The 14,041-nt window shown below is 51.1% G+C and overlaps 1 protein-coding gene across 4 annotated transcripts in view; it reads left to right on the top strand.

Annotated features, from left to right (window-relative positions):
* The first annotated feature begins 320 nt into the window (after positions 1-320).
* NLRP1 (NLR family pyrin domain containing 1) overlaps positions 321-14,041 on the top strand; it is a 35,041-nt gene continuing 21,320 nt past the window's right edge. For 2 of the 4 annotated variants that reach the window (XM_048226903.2, XM_026520711.4), the window contains exons 1-4: positions 323-1,127; positions 1,724-1,921; positions 3,908-4,111; positions 12,304-13,930. In XM_048226903.2, coding sequence (XP_048082860.2) covers positions 680-1,127; positions 1,724-1,921; positions 3,908-4,111; positions 12,304-13,930 — 2,477 coding nt within the window. In that variant the 5' untranslated portion in view covers positions 323-679. Of the gene's footprint in view, positions 1,128-1,723; positions 1,922-3,907; positions 4,112-11,101; positions 11,445-12,303; positions 13,931-14,041 lie in introns of those variants that run through there. The other 2 variants (XM_057311379.1, XM_057311380.1) reach the window with 2 other exon arrangements.

Raw genomic sequence — 14,041 nt, 5'->3', positions numbered from 1 at the left:
AGCGGGATGGGCAGTGGGGCTCAGGAAGGCTGGCCACCCAGGACGGGCTGGGGGCAGGCCCCCTGGCCAGGACGGAGCGGTTCAGTAAGGAGCTGCCCTAGTGACTCCACCCATCCCGAGCACGCCCATCCCGAGCACGCCCCCCCCAGGCGACGCCCACCTGCCGGGAGGGTCCACACCCTGGCTGCGAGGCCCCGGGCAGGAAAGAGCTCTGGGTGTCACGTGGGTCTGAGCCCCGCCCCACGGCGGCCTGTCTGAGCCCAGACCCCACCCCCCACCCCCGCCTGCGGAGAGGGCCCCTCCCGGGTCTCCGGCATGCCCAGCCTGTTTCCTCTGCGGGCTCTGGCTCTGGCTCTTCCCCGCGGACGGTGTGCCATGGCCAAGAGGGGCGTGAAGAGGCCTGGAGCGCTTGGCTCACACACTTTCCGGCACCATCGAGGCTCAGGCTAGGACCCTGAGGAGCACGGAAGGATGAGTGTCTCGGGCACATCCCATTCACTCTCCTGGCCGGCTGCACCCCACTCTAGCGCCCCCACAGAGCCCGGGCTCTTCTATGTCTCCCAGGCCCTCTGGGCTCCTCCCTCCCGCGCTTGGCTCCCACCCCACCCCCACCCCCCCGCGCTGTCCGCAAGGGCAGCGGCCCTAGAGTTCGTGCTGAGTGCTGAGTAGGAATTCAGGAATGGACCCGACGCAGACGAATGATCCCAGTGGGCGTCTTGCCCTGGGACAGGAGAGGGGCAGAGGCGAAGGGAGACCGTTGTCCTTTGCCCGCCTGACGCCCCTTTGCGCCCGCCACCAGCCCCAGCCCAGTGGCCATCCCGAAGGTTCCCTCAGCAAGGCAGAGACGGCCGGCAGAGTCCAGTGGCGGCTGGCCTGGTACCTGGACGTGATGGGGAAGGAGGAACTGAAGGAGTTCCAGCTTCGGCTGTCTGAGAAGCCGCTCTGCGGGCCCTCTCCCGGCCCCACCGTGGCTCAGCTGCAGAAGGCGGGTGGCTTGGAGGTGGCCTCACACCTGGTGGCTCAGTATGGGGAGCAGCGGGCCTGGGACCTGGCCCTCCACACCTGGGAGCAGATGGGCCTGAGCGGGCTCTGCGCCCAGGCCCGGGCAGAGGCGGCCTTGATGTCAGGTGAGCGCAAAAACCCCCTCTGTCCCCTGGCCATCGCCTGGCCCCCGATCCCCTGGGGACCCCCACCGAGGAGCCCCCTCCAGGCCTTCCTCTGGGCAGTGACTCGCCAAGCCAAGTTTGTTTCCAGGCCGCCCTGAGTCCCCGCGGCGCCTGGGGGAGGGGCTGATGGCCCGACGCGCGCGGGGGGGAGGCGCGCGCGGGGGAGAGAGGCGCGCGGGGTGGGGGGAGGCGCCCAGCTCCCAGGTGCAACTACTTTGACGCCGTCGGCAGCGCGGGCCCCGGAGCCCCGCGGCGGCGGGCGCCATGTCGGGCAAGCGCCTTCCGGCGTCTCTGCCTGTTTCTCATCTCTGGAACGGGAGTGGGAAAGCCTGTCTCCTTGGACCGTGAGAGAGTTAAGGAAATAATCCGCGGGAAACACGGAGCAGCGAGCCTGACAGGCAGCGAGTGCTCCTTAACCCCGGTCTCCGCGGCTCAGGGGTCGCAGGCCTCTCCTGGCGCAGACAGCGGAGCTGCTTCGTGCGCAGAACCCCGGCCTCAGCCCCCAGGTCCTGCCTGTCCCGGCGACGAGCCCCCACCTCTGTGTCTGCCTCCCGCAGCCGAGTGCCCCTGGTTCCCCTGCTCCCCGAGTGCACCCAGCGAGCAGTCCCCCAGCGGGCCCACCTCCACCGAGGTGCTGAAGTTCGTCCAGGACCCAGAGACGGGGAGTCGGAGACAGCCGCCGGGCACATCTGGACACATGTGGAACCCTAAGGCTGGCCCTGCCGGCCCCGGCATCCCCCCCGATTTCCACCCAGGTGAGCCTGGGGCTGCATGGGGCTCTAGGTGGAGGAAAGGGGAAGGAAGAGGGTTGGGGGAGCCAGGCTGGGGTGGTGGAGGCAGGCGGCCTGGAAGCAATCTTCTAGAAGGTTCCACCGCTGAGGTGACACGCCGTCGGAAGTGAGAGATGGGGGCAGGAGACCTAGGCTGGGCGGGTGGCACGTCTTACTCTGCTGGGCACCAGGTGCAGGACCGTCCTTGCCCAGGCAGAGCTCGGGGTTATCTCGGACTCTGAACATCCTCAGGGCCAGGGTGGTCTGGAAAGTTCCAGGGTAGACTGTGCTCCCCAGATAAGCCCCCAAGAGGAGGGCAGGCTCATTCCTCAGCCGCGTAGTTCCCTTTCCTGACTTACACCTTATTTCCGCCTCCACCATCCTGAGTAGCCCGGGCTGAAGATCTTCTGTTTTAAGATTTGTTTATTTTGAGTTGGGGGGCGGGAGGGGGGAGAAGCAGAGGGAAAGAATCTCCAGCAGACAATGCGCTGCGCGGGGAGCCGGACGCGGGGCTCCAGCTAGCAACCCTGAGATCATGACATCAACTGACTGCCCCCACCCAGGAGCCCCTACCCCGGCCACAGATCTTGACCACAGCCCGCCTCTTCCCCCTTCTCCTCCCGGCTCTGAGTGGCCGCCCGCCTCAGCGCGGTGTGGAAGGGCTGGTCCGCGCTCGGGCAGGGCTTGCAGACGGAGCCAGGGCTGGAACCTAGTACCGGCCGTTCCTGCTGCCGCGCGGTGCCAGTCCTCATTGCTCATCGCGCAGCCCCTCTGCTTTCCCTGCCCCTGGTGCCCACCGCACCTCTCCGCTCCCCAGTGCGAGCTCCGCTGCCCTCGTTTCCCCTGACCTCACCTGCTTTTTGTGTGGCCGAAGCAAGCCGCTTCATCCTCGCCCCCTCCTTGTCCCCACTTCCCCATCTGAGCCTTCACGCTCTGCGGTCTCCCCTCCCCCCACCCCCCAGTACAGAATGGGCACGTCCATGATCCACACCAAAGAGTGCATTTGCACAGAAGTGTGAGTGCACAGTGCTGACATACTGTGGGAGAGAGGATTAGACCGGCCACATGTCCCCTTGCAAGGGCCCCTCTGGTGCCCCCCCCCCCAGGCAGCACCGGGTCCCACTGCTTCTCCCTTGTGATGATTGTGATGCAGAATGATGCTGCCCAGTCCCATGTCCCGGGTTTAGAGGCTGCCTGGTAACTTCTTGTCCTAGAAAGCAGGCGCGCGACCCTGCTAAGTGGCTTCTCAGCATCTTTCTACCTAATAGACATTCTCGCTGGAACTTCCAGACCGGCTCCTAAGAGAAAACCGTGTCTCTGTCTTTATGATTCTATTTGGCAGTGGTTTTATCGAGATAGAATTCACCTGTTTAAAGCGTCCAACTCAGGGGTTTGCCGCCATCAGTGTTAGAAGATTTTCATCTCCCTCCAAAAAAAACACCACCTTACCCACTCCCAAGAGAAACAAAAACATACCTTCGCACAAAAACATGTACGTGAATTTTCATCGTACCGTTATTCATAAAAGGCAAAAAGCATCAACAACCCAAATGCATATTAACTAATGGATAAACAAAATACAGTCTCTACATACAGAAATTATTTTCCGATAGAAGAATGAAGTACTGATGTAAACCACAACATGGATAACCCCTGAACGCACGAGAAGTCAAAGAAACCAGTAAAAAATGGTCATATAGCACGAAATTCAGTTTATATGGGATGTGCAGGACGGGCAGATCTGGAGAGGTAGAAAGTACTTTCGTGGTTGGCTCTAAGTGGAGGGATGAGGGGAGCAGTAGGCAACGTTGAAAGGGTAAGGTGGGTTCTTCTTAATCTTTATGGTTTTAAATCTGGGATGAGCAACACCCATCCCAAAGGATTGTAGTAAGAGCTCAGAACGGAGGGGCCTAACATAGAAGGGGTGCTCAGTATTCGGCAATTTCCTTCCTGTCTTCCCCTCCCCCCCAGGAGACCCTTCCTCGCCCTTTTATCAAGCCCTTCCAAGCTCCCCAGACCAAGAGTCACCACTCCAGGAGTCACCCAGTGCTCCCACGCCCACGTTGGTGCTAGAGAATTGGAAGTCCCTGATGCACCCCAGCCCTGAGCCCAGAAAGCAGGAGGCTTCCAGCGCTTGGTGGTCTCTGGCTGAAACATCTGCAAACCAAAGTACAGGTGAGGCCCCTGCAGAGCTCCTGGAGAGGGGTGGGTGGGGCCGAGGCGTGGGTGGGGCCAGTCGGGCAGGCTGATCACAGAGGGTCTGAAGCACATCTGAAACCCCTCTCCGGAGCGCCCATGCTGGCCGGCGTCCCTCCATCGGGCTAAGCCACTGTTTTTAGGCGGCCCTAGAAATTATAATGCAGGTGCATTGCCCAGTGCAGGAAACACATCAGGCTTTGTGCCCAGTGCCTCCCTTGCACACTTGCTCAAATGTCGCAGCCGTTCCCTCCATAGGGCCGATATCCTTATCACCCCATCATGGAGATGAGAAAAACAGGGCTCAAAGAGGTGAGATTGCACAGTTCCTGGAGGCAGGGGTGGATTTCAGCATCCGTGTCCTCCCTGATGCCAGAATCCACACCTTTAACCCCCACATCGTGCTCCCTCTACCGTGTGGGTGACAAGGACAGTCACAGGCTTGCGGGCTCCCCATGCCACCCAGGGCCTTAGCCACTGCCAGGCCATCCCCTTAGAACCGACCCTAATGCTCAGAGATGCACCCTTGAAATCTGAGAGATGTTAAGTGGAAAGGATTCTTTCCGCACCCAGATAGGAGTAAACTTGCAGAATTCGTGGTCCTGAAATGTGTATGGCCCAGGATCAAAGTTGATTGATTGACTTAATAAGTTACACTGCCTTCTATTCAAAAAAGGATGGAAGGGAGAGAGGGGAGAAAGGAAGGAAGGAAGGATAGATGGATTAGAGAACATTTTACAGAAACATGCAAATTCAATAACCTTAAAATAAAGCAAGGATGAAAGCCACGAGTAATTTGCAATTACTTGCCAATAATTAATTATTAATTGATTTTGAGCATCCTAGCAAGCAAGGCAAAAAGGGGAATGTAGTAGGGTTACATAATATCTGTTAACACAATAGAAAAGATCAAATCAAAAGAAGCACAGTTTTTTCCTGACTCTCAAGTCTTTGTTTTCGCCAGCTTTATTAAGGTATAATTCGCAAGTAGAATTGGATTTAAAGTGTGCAAAGGTTTGCTAAACGTACGCATGGTGAAATGTTCACCACAATCAAGTTAATTAACACGTTCATCACCTCACATACCTGCGTGTGTGTGTGTGATGAGAACCGTTAAGATCTGCTCTCCACAAGTTTCCAATACGCTCTACACCAGTCTTAAGCATAGTCACCATGGCTGCACATTAGACGCTCAGAACTTAGTCATTTGATAACTGAAAGCTGGTAGCCGCTGACCAACGTCTCCCCATTTCCTCACCCCCAGCCCCCCCCTCCCCCGGGCCACCAGCATTCCACCCTCTGCTTCTATGTTTGACTTTTGGTTTTGCCTTCTTTTTTTTTTTTTTTAAACATTCCACATCTAAGTGAAACTGTGTGTTTGCCTTTGTCTGGCTTATGTCACTTCACGTAATACCCTCTAAGCTCATCCGTGTTGTCACAAATGGCAGAATTTCCTTCTTTTTATGGCTGAAAAACTGTCCATCGGACATATGTGGCACATTCTCTTTATCCATTTATCAGCCAGAGGACACCTAGGCTGTTTCCGTGTCTTGGCTGTTGTGAATAACGCTGCAGTGAAATGGGGGTGCGGATAGCTTCTCTCGAGATTCCTTCAGATAGATGCCCAGAACTGGAATTCCTGGATCGTAGGGTAGTTCTGTTTTTAATTTTTTGAGGCAGCTCTATACTGTTTAACATCGTGGCTACGCCAACTTTCATTCCCATCAACAGTGTGCAAGGGGTCCGTTTTCTGCACGTCCTCGCCAACACCTGTTCTATCCTATTTGACGACAGTCTTCCAGACAGAGAGAAGTGCTGTTTGAAGTGCGTCTCCCTAATGATTAGTGACGTTGAACACCTCTTCGTGTACCCATTGGTCATTCGTACATCCTCTTTGGGGAAAAAAATGTCTATTTAGGTCTTTTGCTCATTGTTTTTGTTTTGCTGTTGAGTTGTATGAGTTCTTTATATATGCTTTATATTAACTCCTTATTTGATATATGGTTTACAGATATTTTCCCCCTTTCCATTGGTTGCCTTTTCATTTTATTGGTCATTTCGTTTGCAGAAGCATTCCAGTTTGATGTAGTCCCACTTTTGTATTTTCACTTTTGCTACCTGGGCTTTTGGTGTCATATCCAAAAAATTATTGTTGAGATCAACGTCAAGGACCTTTGCCCCCATATTTTCTTCTGGGAGTTTTATGGCTTCAGATCTTCCATTTAAGTTTTTTAATCCATTTTGTGTTAATTTCTGAGAGTGTTGTAAGGTAGGAGTCCAGTTTGATTGTTTTGCACATAGATATCCAGTTTTCCAACATCATTTATTGAAAAGATGATCTTTTCCTCATTGAGTATCTCGGATCCTGTGTCAAATATCATTGATCATTTATGCATGGGTTTATTTCTGGGCTTTCAGTTCTGTTGTATTGATCCATGTGTCTGTTTTTATGCCAGTACCATACTGTTTTGATTACTCTAGCTTTGTAATAATGTTTGAAATCGGGAAGTATGATGCCTCCAGCTCTGCTCTTTTTTTTCGAGATTGCTTTGGCTATGAGGTTTTTGTGATTTCATAAGAATTTTAGGATTGCATTTTTTCATGTGCATGAAAAAATGCCGTTGGAATTTTGATAGGGATTGCACTGAATCTGTAGATTGCTTTGGGCCATAGGGACATTTTTACAATATTAATCCCTCTAATCCAGGAACATAGAATATCTTTCCATTTATTTGTGTCTTCTTCAGTTTCTTTTGTCAGTATGTTACAGTTTTCTGTGTATAAGCTTTTCACCTCCTTGGTTTAATTTATCGCTAAATATTTTATTGATTTTGATACAAGATAAAAAAAAACTATCAGAAAGATAGCTTATTGTTAGTGTATAGAAATGCAATTGATGTTTCTGTGTTGATTTTGTATCCTGCAAGTTTACTGAATTATTTTATCAATTCTAGCAGGTATCAGTGGAGTCTTTAGGGTTTTCTATCTGTAAGATCATGCCACCTGCAAACAGAAACAATTTTACTTCTTTCTTAACGATTTGGATCCCTTCTGGTTTTTTGTTGCCTAATTGCTTTGACTGGGATTTCCAGTACCATGTTACAAAGACGTGGGGAGAGGAGCACCTGGGTGACTCAGTTGGTTAAGCATCTGACTCTTCATTTCAGCTCGGGTCAAGATCTCAGGGCTGTGAGATCGAGCCCCACATCAGGCTCCGGGCTCAGCAGGGGGTCTGCTTAAGATTCTCTCTCTCCCGGGGCGCCTGGGTGGTGCAGTCGTTAAGCGTCTGCCTTCGGCTCAGGGCGTGATCCCGGCGTTCCAGGATCGAATCCCACATCAGGCTCCTCTGCTGGGAGCCTGCTGCTTCCTCTCCCACTCCCCCTGCTGTGTTCCCTCTCTCTCTGGCTGTCTCTCTGTCACATAAATAAATAAAAAATCTTTAAAAAAAAAAAAAAGATTCTCTCTCTCCCTCTCCACTCCCAAAATAAATAATAAGTCTTAAAAAAAAAAGTGGTGAGAGTGGGCATCCCCGTCTTGTTCTTGATCGTGAAGGAAAAGGTTTAGCTTTTCATCATTGAATGTGATGTTCGCTGTGACCTTCTCGTATATGGCCTCGGCCATACTGAGTATGTTCCTTCTGTACCCAGTTTGTCGAAGTTTTTATCATGGAAAAATTTAATTTTGACAAGTGCTTTTTCTGCGTCTACTGAGATGATCATTAATTTTTATACTTGATTCTGTTCATGTGGTGTATCACATTTATTGGTTTGCCTGTGTCGATTCGTCCGGGCATCCCAGACATAAATCCCACTTGGTCATGGTGTATGAGCCTTTTAATGTGCTGATGAATTTGGGGTGCTAGTGTTTTGTGGAGGATTTTTGCATGTGTGTTCATCGGGGATATTGGACTGTAATTTTCTCTCTTTGTAGCGTTCTTGACTGACCTTGTTATCAGGGCAGAACTGGCCTCGTAACGTGACTTGGGAAGTGGCTACCTGCTCTTGCATTTTGGAAGAGGGTGAGAAGGATTGGCTCTAATTCTTTAAATATTTTGTAGAATCTGTCAAGGGAGACGTCTGGTCCTGGGTGCTCCTCGTTGGGAGATTCTTAATTACTGATTCAGCCCCTTACTAGTTACAGGTCTGTCCAGTTGTCCTATTCCTTCATGATTCAGTCTTAGTGGGTTGTGTGGTTCTAGGGATTTATCCGTTTCTTCTAGGTTGTCCAGTTTGTTGGCTTATGATTACTCAAAGCAGCCTCATGATCCTTTGTCTCCTCCATTTCAGTTGTAATTGATTTTATTTATTTGAGTTTTCTCTCTCTTTTTTTTTTCTTAGTCTAGCTAAATGTTTGTCGATTTTGTTTATCTTTTTTAAAAAATCAGCTTTTAGGGGCGCCTGGGTGGCTCGGTTGTTAAGCATCTCCCTTCGGCTCAGGGAGGGATCCCAGAGTCCTGGGATCGAGCCCCGCATCGGGCTCCTCTGCTGGGAGCCTGCTTCTTCCTCTCCCACTCCCCCTGCTTGTGTTCCCTCTCTCTCTGGCTGTCTCTCTCTCTCAAATAAATAAATAAAATCTTAAGAAAAAAATCAGCTTTTAGTTTGGTTGGTCTTCTGTTTTTCTAGCCTCTCATTTATTTCTGCTCTGATCTTTGTTATTGCCTTCCTGCTGCTAATTTTGGGCTTGGTTTGTTCTCCTTTTTTCTAGTTCCTTGCGGTGTAAAGTCAGGCTTCTTTATGTCAGTGTAGATCTCTGTAAACTTCCCTCTTAGAAATGTTTTTGCTGCAAATCTGATCTCCTACTCTGCCCCTGGCGATATGTTCTGGTATGCTGTGTTTCAACTTTCATTTGTCTCTATTTTTTCCCGCTTTTAATTTGTTCTTTTAACCCATTGATTGAAAGGGTTGCTTAATTTCCACTTTTTTATAAATTTCCCCAGTTTCCTCCTGTTAGCAATTGCTAGTTTCATATCGTTGTGGTTGGAAAAAATACTTGAATGATTTCAGTTTCTCAGACTTGTTGAGGCTTATCATAGGATCTGTCCTGGAGAACATGCTATGTGCGTTTGAGAAGAACACGCATTCTGCGGCTATTGGATGGAGGGTTCTGTGTGTCTAACACATACGTTCTGTTTGATCTAACATGTGGTTCAAGTCCAGTATTTCCTTACTGATGCTCTGTCTGGATCACCTCTCCATTGTTGAAAGTGGGGTATTAGAAGTCCCCTACTATGACTTGTGTTGCTATCTATTCCTGCCTACGGATCTGTTCGTATTTGCTTGACAAATTTGGTTTTATAACATCCTGATGAATTGAACGCTTCGTTATTATATAATGACCTTCTTTTTCTCTTATACTTTTTTTTTAAAGATTTTATTTATTTAGTTGACAGAGACAGCCAGCGAGAGAGGGAACACGAGCAGGGGGAGTGGGAGAGGAAGAAGCAGGCTCATAGCAGAGGAGCCTGATGTGGGGCTCTATCCCATAACGCCGGGATCACGCCCTGAGCCGAAGGCAGACGCTTAACGACTGCGCCACCCAGGCGCCCCAGTTATACTTTTGACTTAAAGTCTATTCTGTCTAATATAAGTTGAGCTACTTCTCCTGCTCTCTTTTGATTTCCATTTCCTTGGAATATCTTTTTCCATCCCTTCACTTTAGCCTAAGTGTGTCCTGAAAGCTGAAATGAGTCTCTTTTAGACAGGATGTAGTTGGGTCTTGGTTTTGGGTGTTTGTTTGGGGTTTGTTTTTGTTTTTTTTTTTAATCCATTCAGACATTCTATGTCTTTTGATGGGAGAATCTAATCCATTTACATTTAATTTCAACAGGTACGGACTTACTATTGCCATCTTGTTTATTGTTTTCTGGCTGCTTTTCTGTTCCTTTATTCTTTACTTACTCTCTGGCCGTCTTCCTTTGTGAATTGATGATTTTCTGTAGAGGTACGCTTTGATCCCTTTCTCTTTATCCTTTGTGTATCTACTGTAGGTTTTTGCTTTGTGGCTACCGTGAGGCTTGCATAAAGCATCTTACAGCTATAGCACTCTATTTTAAGGTGAAAACAGCATAATTTTGATTACATACAAAAATGCTACCCTTTTACTTCCATACATGCACACACTACATTTTATGTTTTTGATGTCACAGTTTGCATCTTTTTATATTGTGTACCTATTAACAAATTACCGTAACTAGTTATCTTTAATACTTCTTTTAGCCTCTGTACTAGAGTTCAGTAATTTACACACCACCATTACAGTATTAAGAGCATTCTGAATTTCACTATACACTTACCTTCACCCGTGAGTTCACTTTCATGTATTTTCATGTTACTAATTAACATCCTTTCATTTCAGCTTGAAGAACCCCCTTTAGCATTTCTTGTAAATCAGGCGTAGTGGTGATGTGCTTTTGTTTATCTAGGAAAGTACTTCACTTTCATTTCCGAAGGACTGCTTTGCCAAGTACTTTTGGTTGGCAGCGTTTTTTTTTCTTTCAGCACTTTGAATAAATATATCCACCCACTCTGTCCTGGCCTGCAAAGTTTCACTGCTGAGAAATCTGCTGAGAGCCTGATGGGAGTTCCCTGGCATATGATGGGTCTTTTTCTTTTTTCTTGCTCCTTTCAAAATTCTCTCTTTGGGTTTGTTTGTTTGTTTGTTTTACAGTTTTATTATAATGTATGTAAGTGAAATCCTCTTTGGGTTTAATCTGTATAGAGATCTATGAGCTTCTTGTACCTGGATGTCAGTATTTTTCCTCAGTCGTGGGCTGTCTTTAGCCATTATTTCTTTAATAAGCATTCTGTCCTTTTCTCTTTCTCTTCTCCTTCTGGGCTTCCCATAATGCAAATCTTACTTTGCTTCATGGTGTCCCATAATTGACATAGACTCTTTTTTTATGTATTTTTCTTTTTTCTCCTCTGACCAGGGGGTTGCAAACGATCTGCCCTGGAGCTTACAGGTTCTTTCTTCTGCTTGATCACCTGCATCGTTGATGCTCTCCTTTGCATGTTTTTTCATTTCATTCATTGACAGAGGTGGGGTGGCCCTCCGTCACCGTAGACTCACCAATGCTAGAGGCCCACAGGCCCCATCTCCCCCAGAGTCTTCCTAGCACACCCACAAAAGTAGCAAACGTAACTCTCGACTCCGGAGGCCCCGCAGGTTCCCCAAGGTGAGCTGAGTCTCGGGACCCAAAGGAGTCCCTTGTGTCGTCTCTGAAATCTGCCAAAGGAGAGAAGTGAGAAGCGCTCAGAATATTCTGATTGAAGAGGAGATGGTGTTTTAACAATGATTCCATGTGGAATCGAAGGTAGGAACCCGAGGTCCCTTCCTGGGGGACCGTCTTTGACATGTGCTCAGCCCCTCACAGTTCACAGAGCACCCTCCTGGCTGTCCCGGGCGGGGTCCCCAGAGGCAGCCCCTGAGGCAGGATGTGAGTGCAGGTGGTTTACTGGGGACGTGACTCCCCGGAAGCAACAGCAGGAGAGAGAAGTGAGACAGGGGAGGAAGGAAGACAACGCAATCTGCCCTGTGAGAAACTGAGATTTGGTGTTTCTGGAACCTGTGGGAGATGGTGTAGAACGCACAGCAGGGTTGTCTGTCCTGGGGCCAGGGGACCCCGTCCGCTGTTGGTCAAGGGCTCCTTCCGGAGACAGCCCTCAGACAGACCACCACAGGCGCGGGCAGAAGGACGTCCCTGGCCTGTGCTTCTGTGGTGGGGGCTGAGGTCAACATAATCTCCTTCACTCCTCTGTGACCTCCTACGAGGAGATGCCGTGATCCCGTTTACAGGCGAGAAAACCGAGGCCCAGTGGGGCAGACGGCTCAGGCCATGGGCTTCACGAGAGCAGAGCTGTGTTGCGTGTCTCATTCCCTCTTTATGCTCAGCCCCCAGAGCAGCGCCTGGCACAGTCAGCCCTTGATGAATATTTGCAGCATGAAGGAAAGTCACCAGGGAGTGTGATTTGGTCAAGTCAAGGCGAGCTGGCATTTTCTCCCCACAGCCCACGCTCCTTCCGCGGCACTGGCAAGAGCATGCGAGCACTGGCAGCCAGCACAGCGTGTGGCTTCTAGCGGGTGCCTGAAACCGTTGTCGATTGAATGAATGAACGAACACAGGAGCAGATCTGTTCTAACCTTTACGTCCCATCTTTCCCTCCCTTACATAGAAATCGGAGAAAGTTGCCAGCACCAGAAGAGAAAGAGGCCCTGCCCGACACAGTCATGGGAAAATGAGGATTTGCACCAAGAATTCATACAGCTGCTGCTTCTCCATCAACCTCGCCCCAGACGCCACGAGTCCCTCATCGAGTGGAGCTATCGCCACGGGGTAGTGGAGAAGCAGGGACATTTGATTGAGGTCAAAGACTTATTTGGCCCAGGCCTGGGCGCCCAGGAAGAGCCTCGAACGGTCATCCTGCATGGGGTTGCTGGAATCGGGAAGTCGACGATGGCCAGGCAGGTGAGGAGGGCCTGGAAGGAAGGCCGGCTGTACAGGGATCGTTTCCAGCACGTCGTCTACGTCAGCTGCAGAGAGCTGGCCCGGTCCGAGACGATGAGTCTGACGGAGCTCATCACAAAGGACTGGGCTCCCCCCATGGCTCCCATCGAACGGATCCTGTCTCAGCCCGGACAGCTGCTCTTCATCCTTGATGACTTGGACGAGCCGAAGTGGGTCTTGGGGAAGCAGAGGCCTGAGGGCTGTGTGCAGTGGAACCAGCAGCAGCCGGTAGACACCCTGCTGGCCAGGTTGCTGGGGAAAAGCCTACTCCCTGAGGCTTCTCTGCTGATCACAGCACGGACCTTGGCTCTGCAGGAGCTCATTCCCTCTGTGAGGCAGCCACGGTGGGTGGAGGTCCTGGGGTTCTCCGAGTCCGGCCGGAAGGAATATTTCTACAAATATTTCAAGAGTGAAAGTCAAGCAGTCAGAGCCTTTAGCTTGGTTGAGTTAAACCAAGCCCTGCTGACGATGTGTCTCGTGCCCTTGGTGTGCTGGCTGGTCTGCACTTGGCTGAGGAAGCGGATGGAGCGGGGAGAAAGGCTCTCACAGGTGCCCCAGACCGCCACAACCCTCTGTCTGCACTACGTTTCCGAGGCTCTGCCAGCCCAGCCCCTTGGGTCTCAGCTCAGGGGCCTCTGCGCCCTGGCTGCCGAGGGCACCTGGCGGGGAAAGAGCGTGCTCAGTTGGGAGGATTTCTGGAAGCATGAGTTGGAGGAGGCCACCGTCTCCGCTCTCTTAAAGACGGGCATTCTTCGAAAGCATCCCTCCTCCCTGAGCTGCTGCTTTGTTCACCGGTACCTGCAAGAGTTCTTCGCGGCAGTGTCCTGCGTGCTGGGGGGTGAGGACGAGAGAAGCCATCCTCCCGACGGCGTCGGAGGGCCGGACGACCTGCTCAAGGCGTATGGGAGGCTTGACGTGTTTGGGGCTCCAGCCACGCATTTCGTGTTCGGCCTCCTGAGTGAGCAGGGGCAGCGAGAGATGGAGGCCGTCTTCCGGGTCAAGGTGCCTGTGGAGCGGAAGCGGACACTGCTGCAGTGGGCCACGTCCGAGGTCTGGAACCTGTTCCACACTCTGCCTCAGTGCTCTCTGTCGATGTTCCGCTGTTTGTACGAGATGCAGGACGAGGCTTTCCTGACACGCGTGTTGGTCTCTTTCGACGGGGCGAGCACGTGTGTCCACACTGGCCTGGAGCTGCTGGTGTTCACGTTCTGCATCAGATTCTGCGTCGTGAAGAAGCTTTACCTGAATGAGAGTGGACCGGACAGCCAGCCGTGGGGACTCGTCCACGAGGCTCTGTGAGTACCCCACACCCCTCCCTCCAGCCCCCGTGTGGGTCCCGCCACGCTGGGCACCGCGGCCGCTCCCACGAAGCCTGGGGCCGGGAGCTAAAGAATCCGAGGTCACCA

The sequence above is a fragment of the Ursus arctos genome, unplaced genomic scaffold, assembly GCF_023065955.2.
Source record: "Ursus arctos isolate Adak ecotype North America unplaced genomic scaffold, UrsArc2.0 scaffold_14, whole genome shotgun sequence".
NCBI classification, from domain to species: Eukaryota; Metazoa; Chordata; class Mammalia; order Carnivora; family Ursidae; genus Ursus; species Ursus arctos.
Note: the sequence above shows the minus strand (reverse complement) of the source record. Positions and strands in the feature narration are given on the sequence as shown.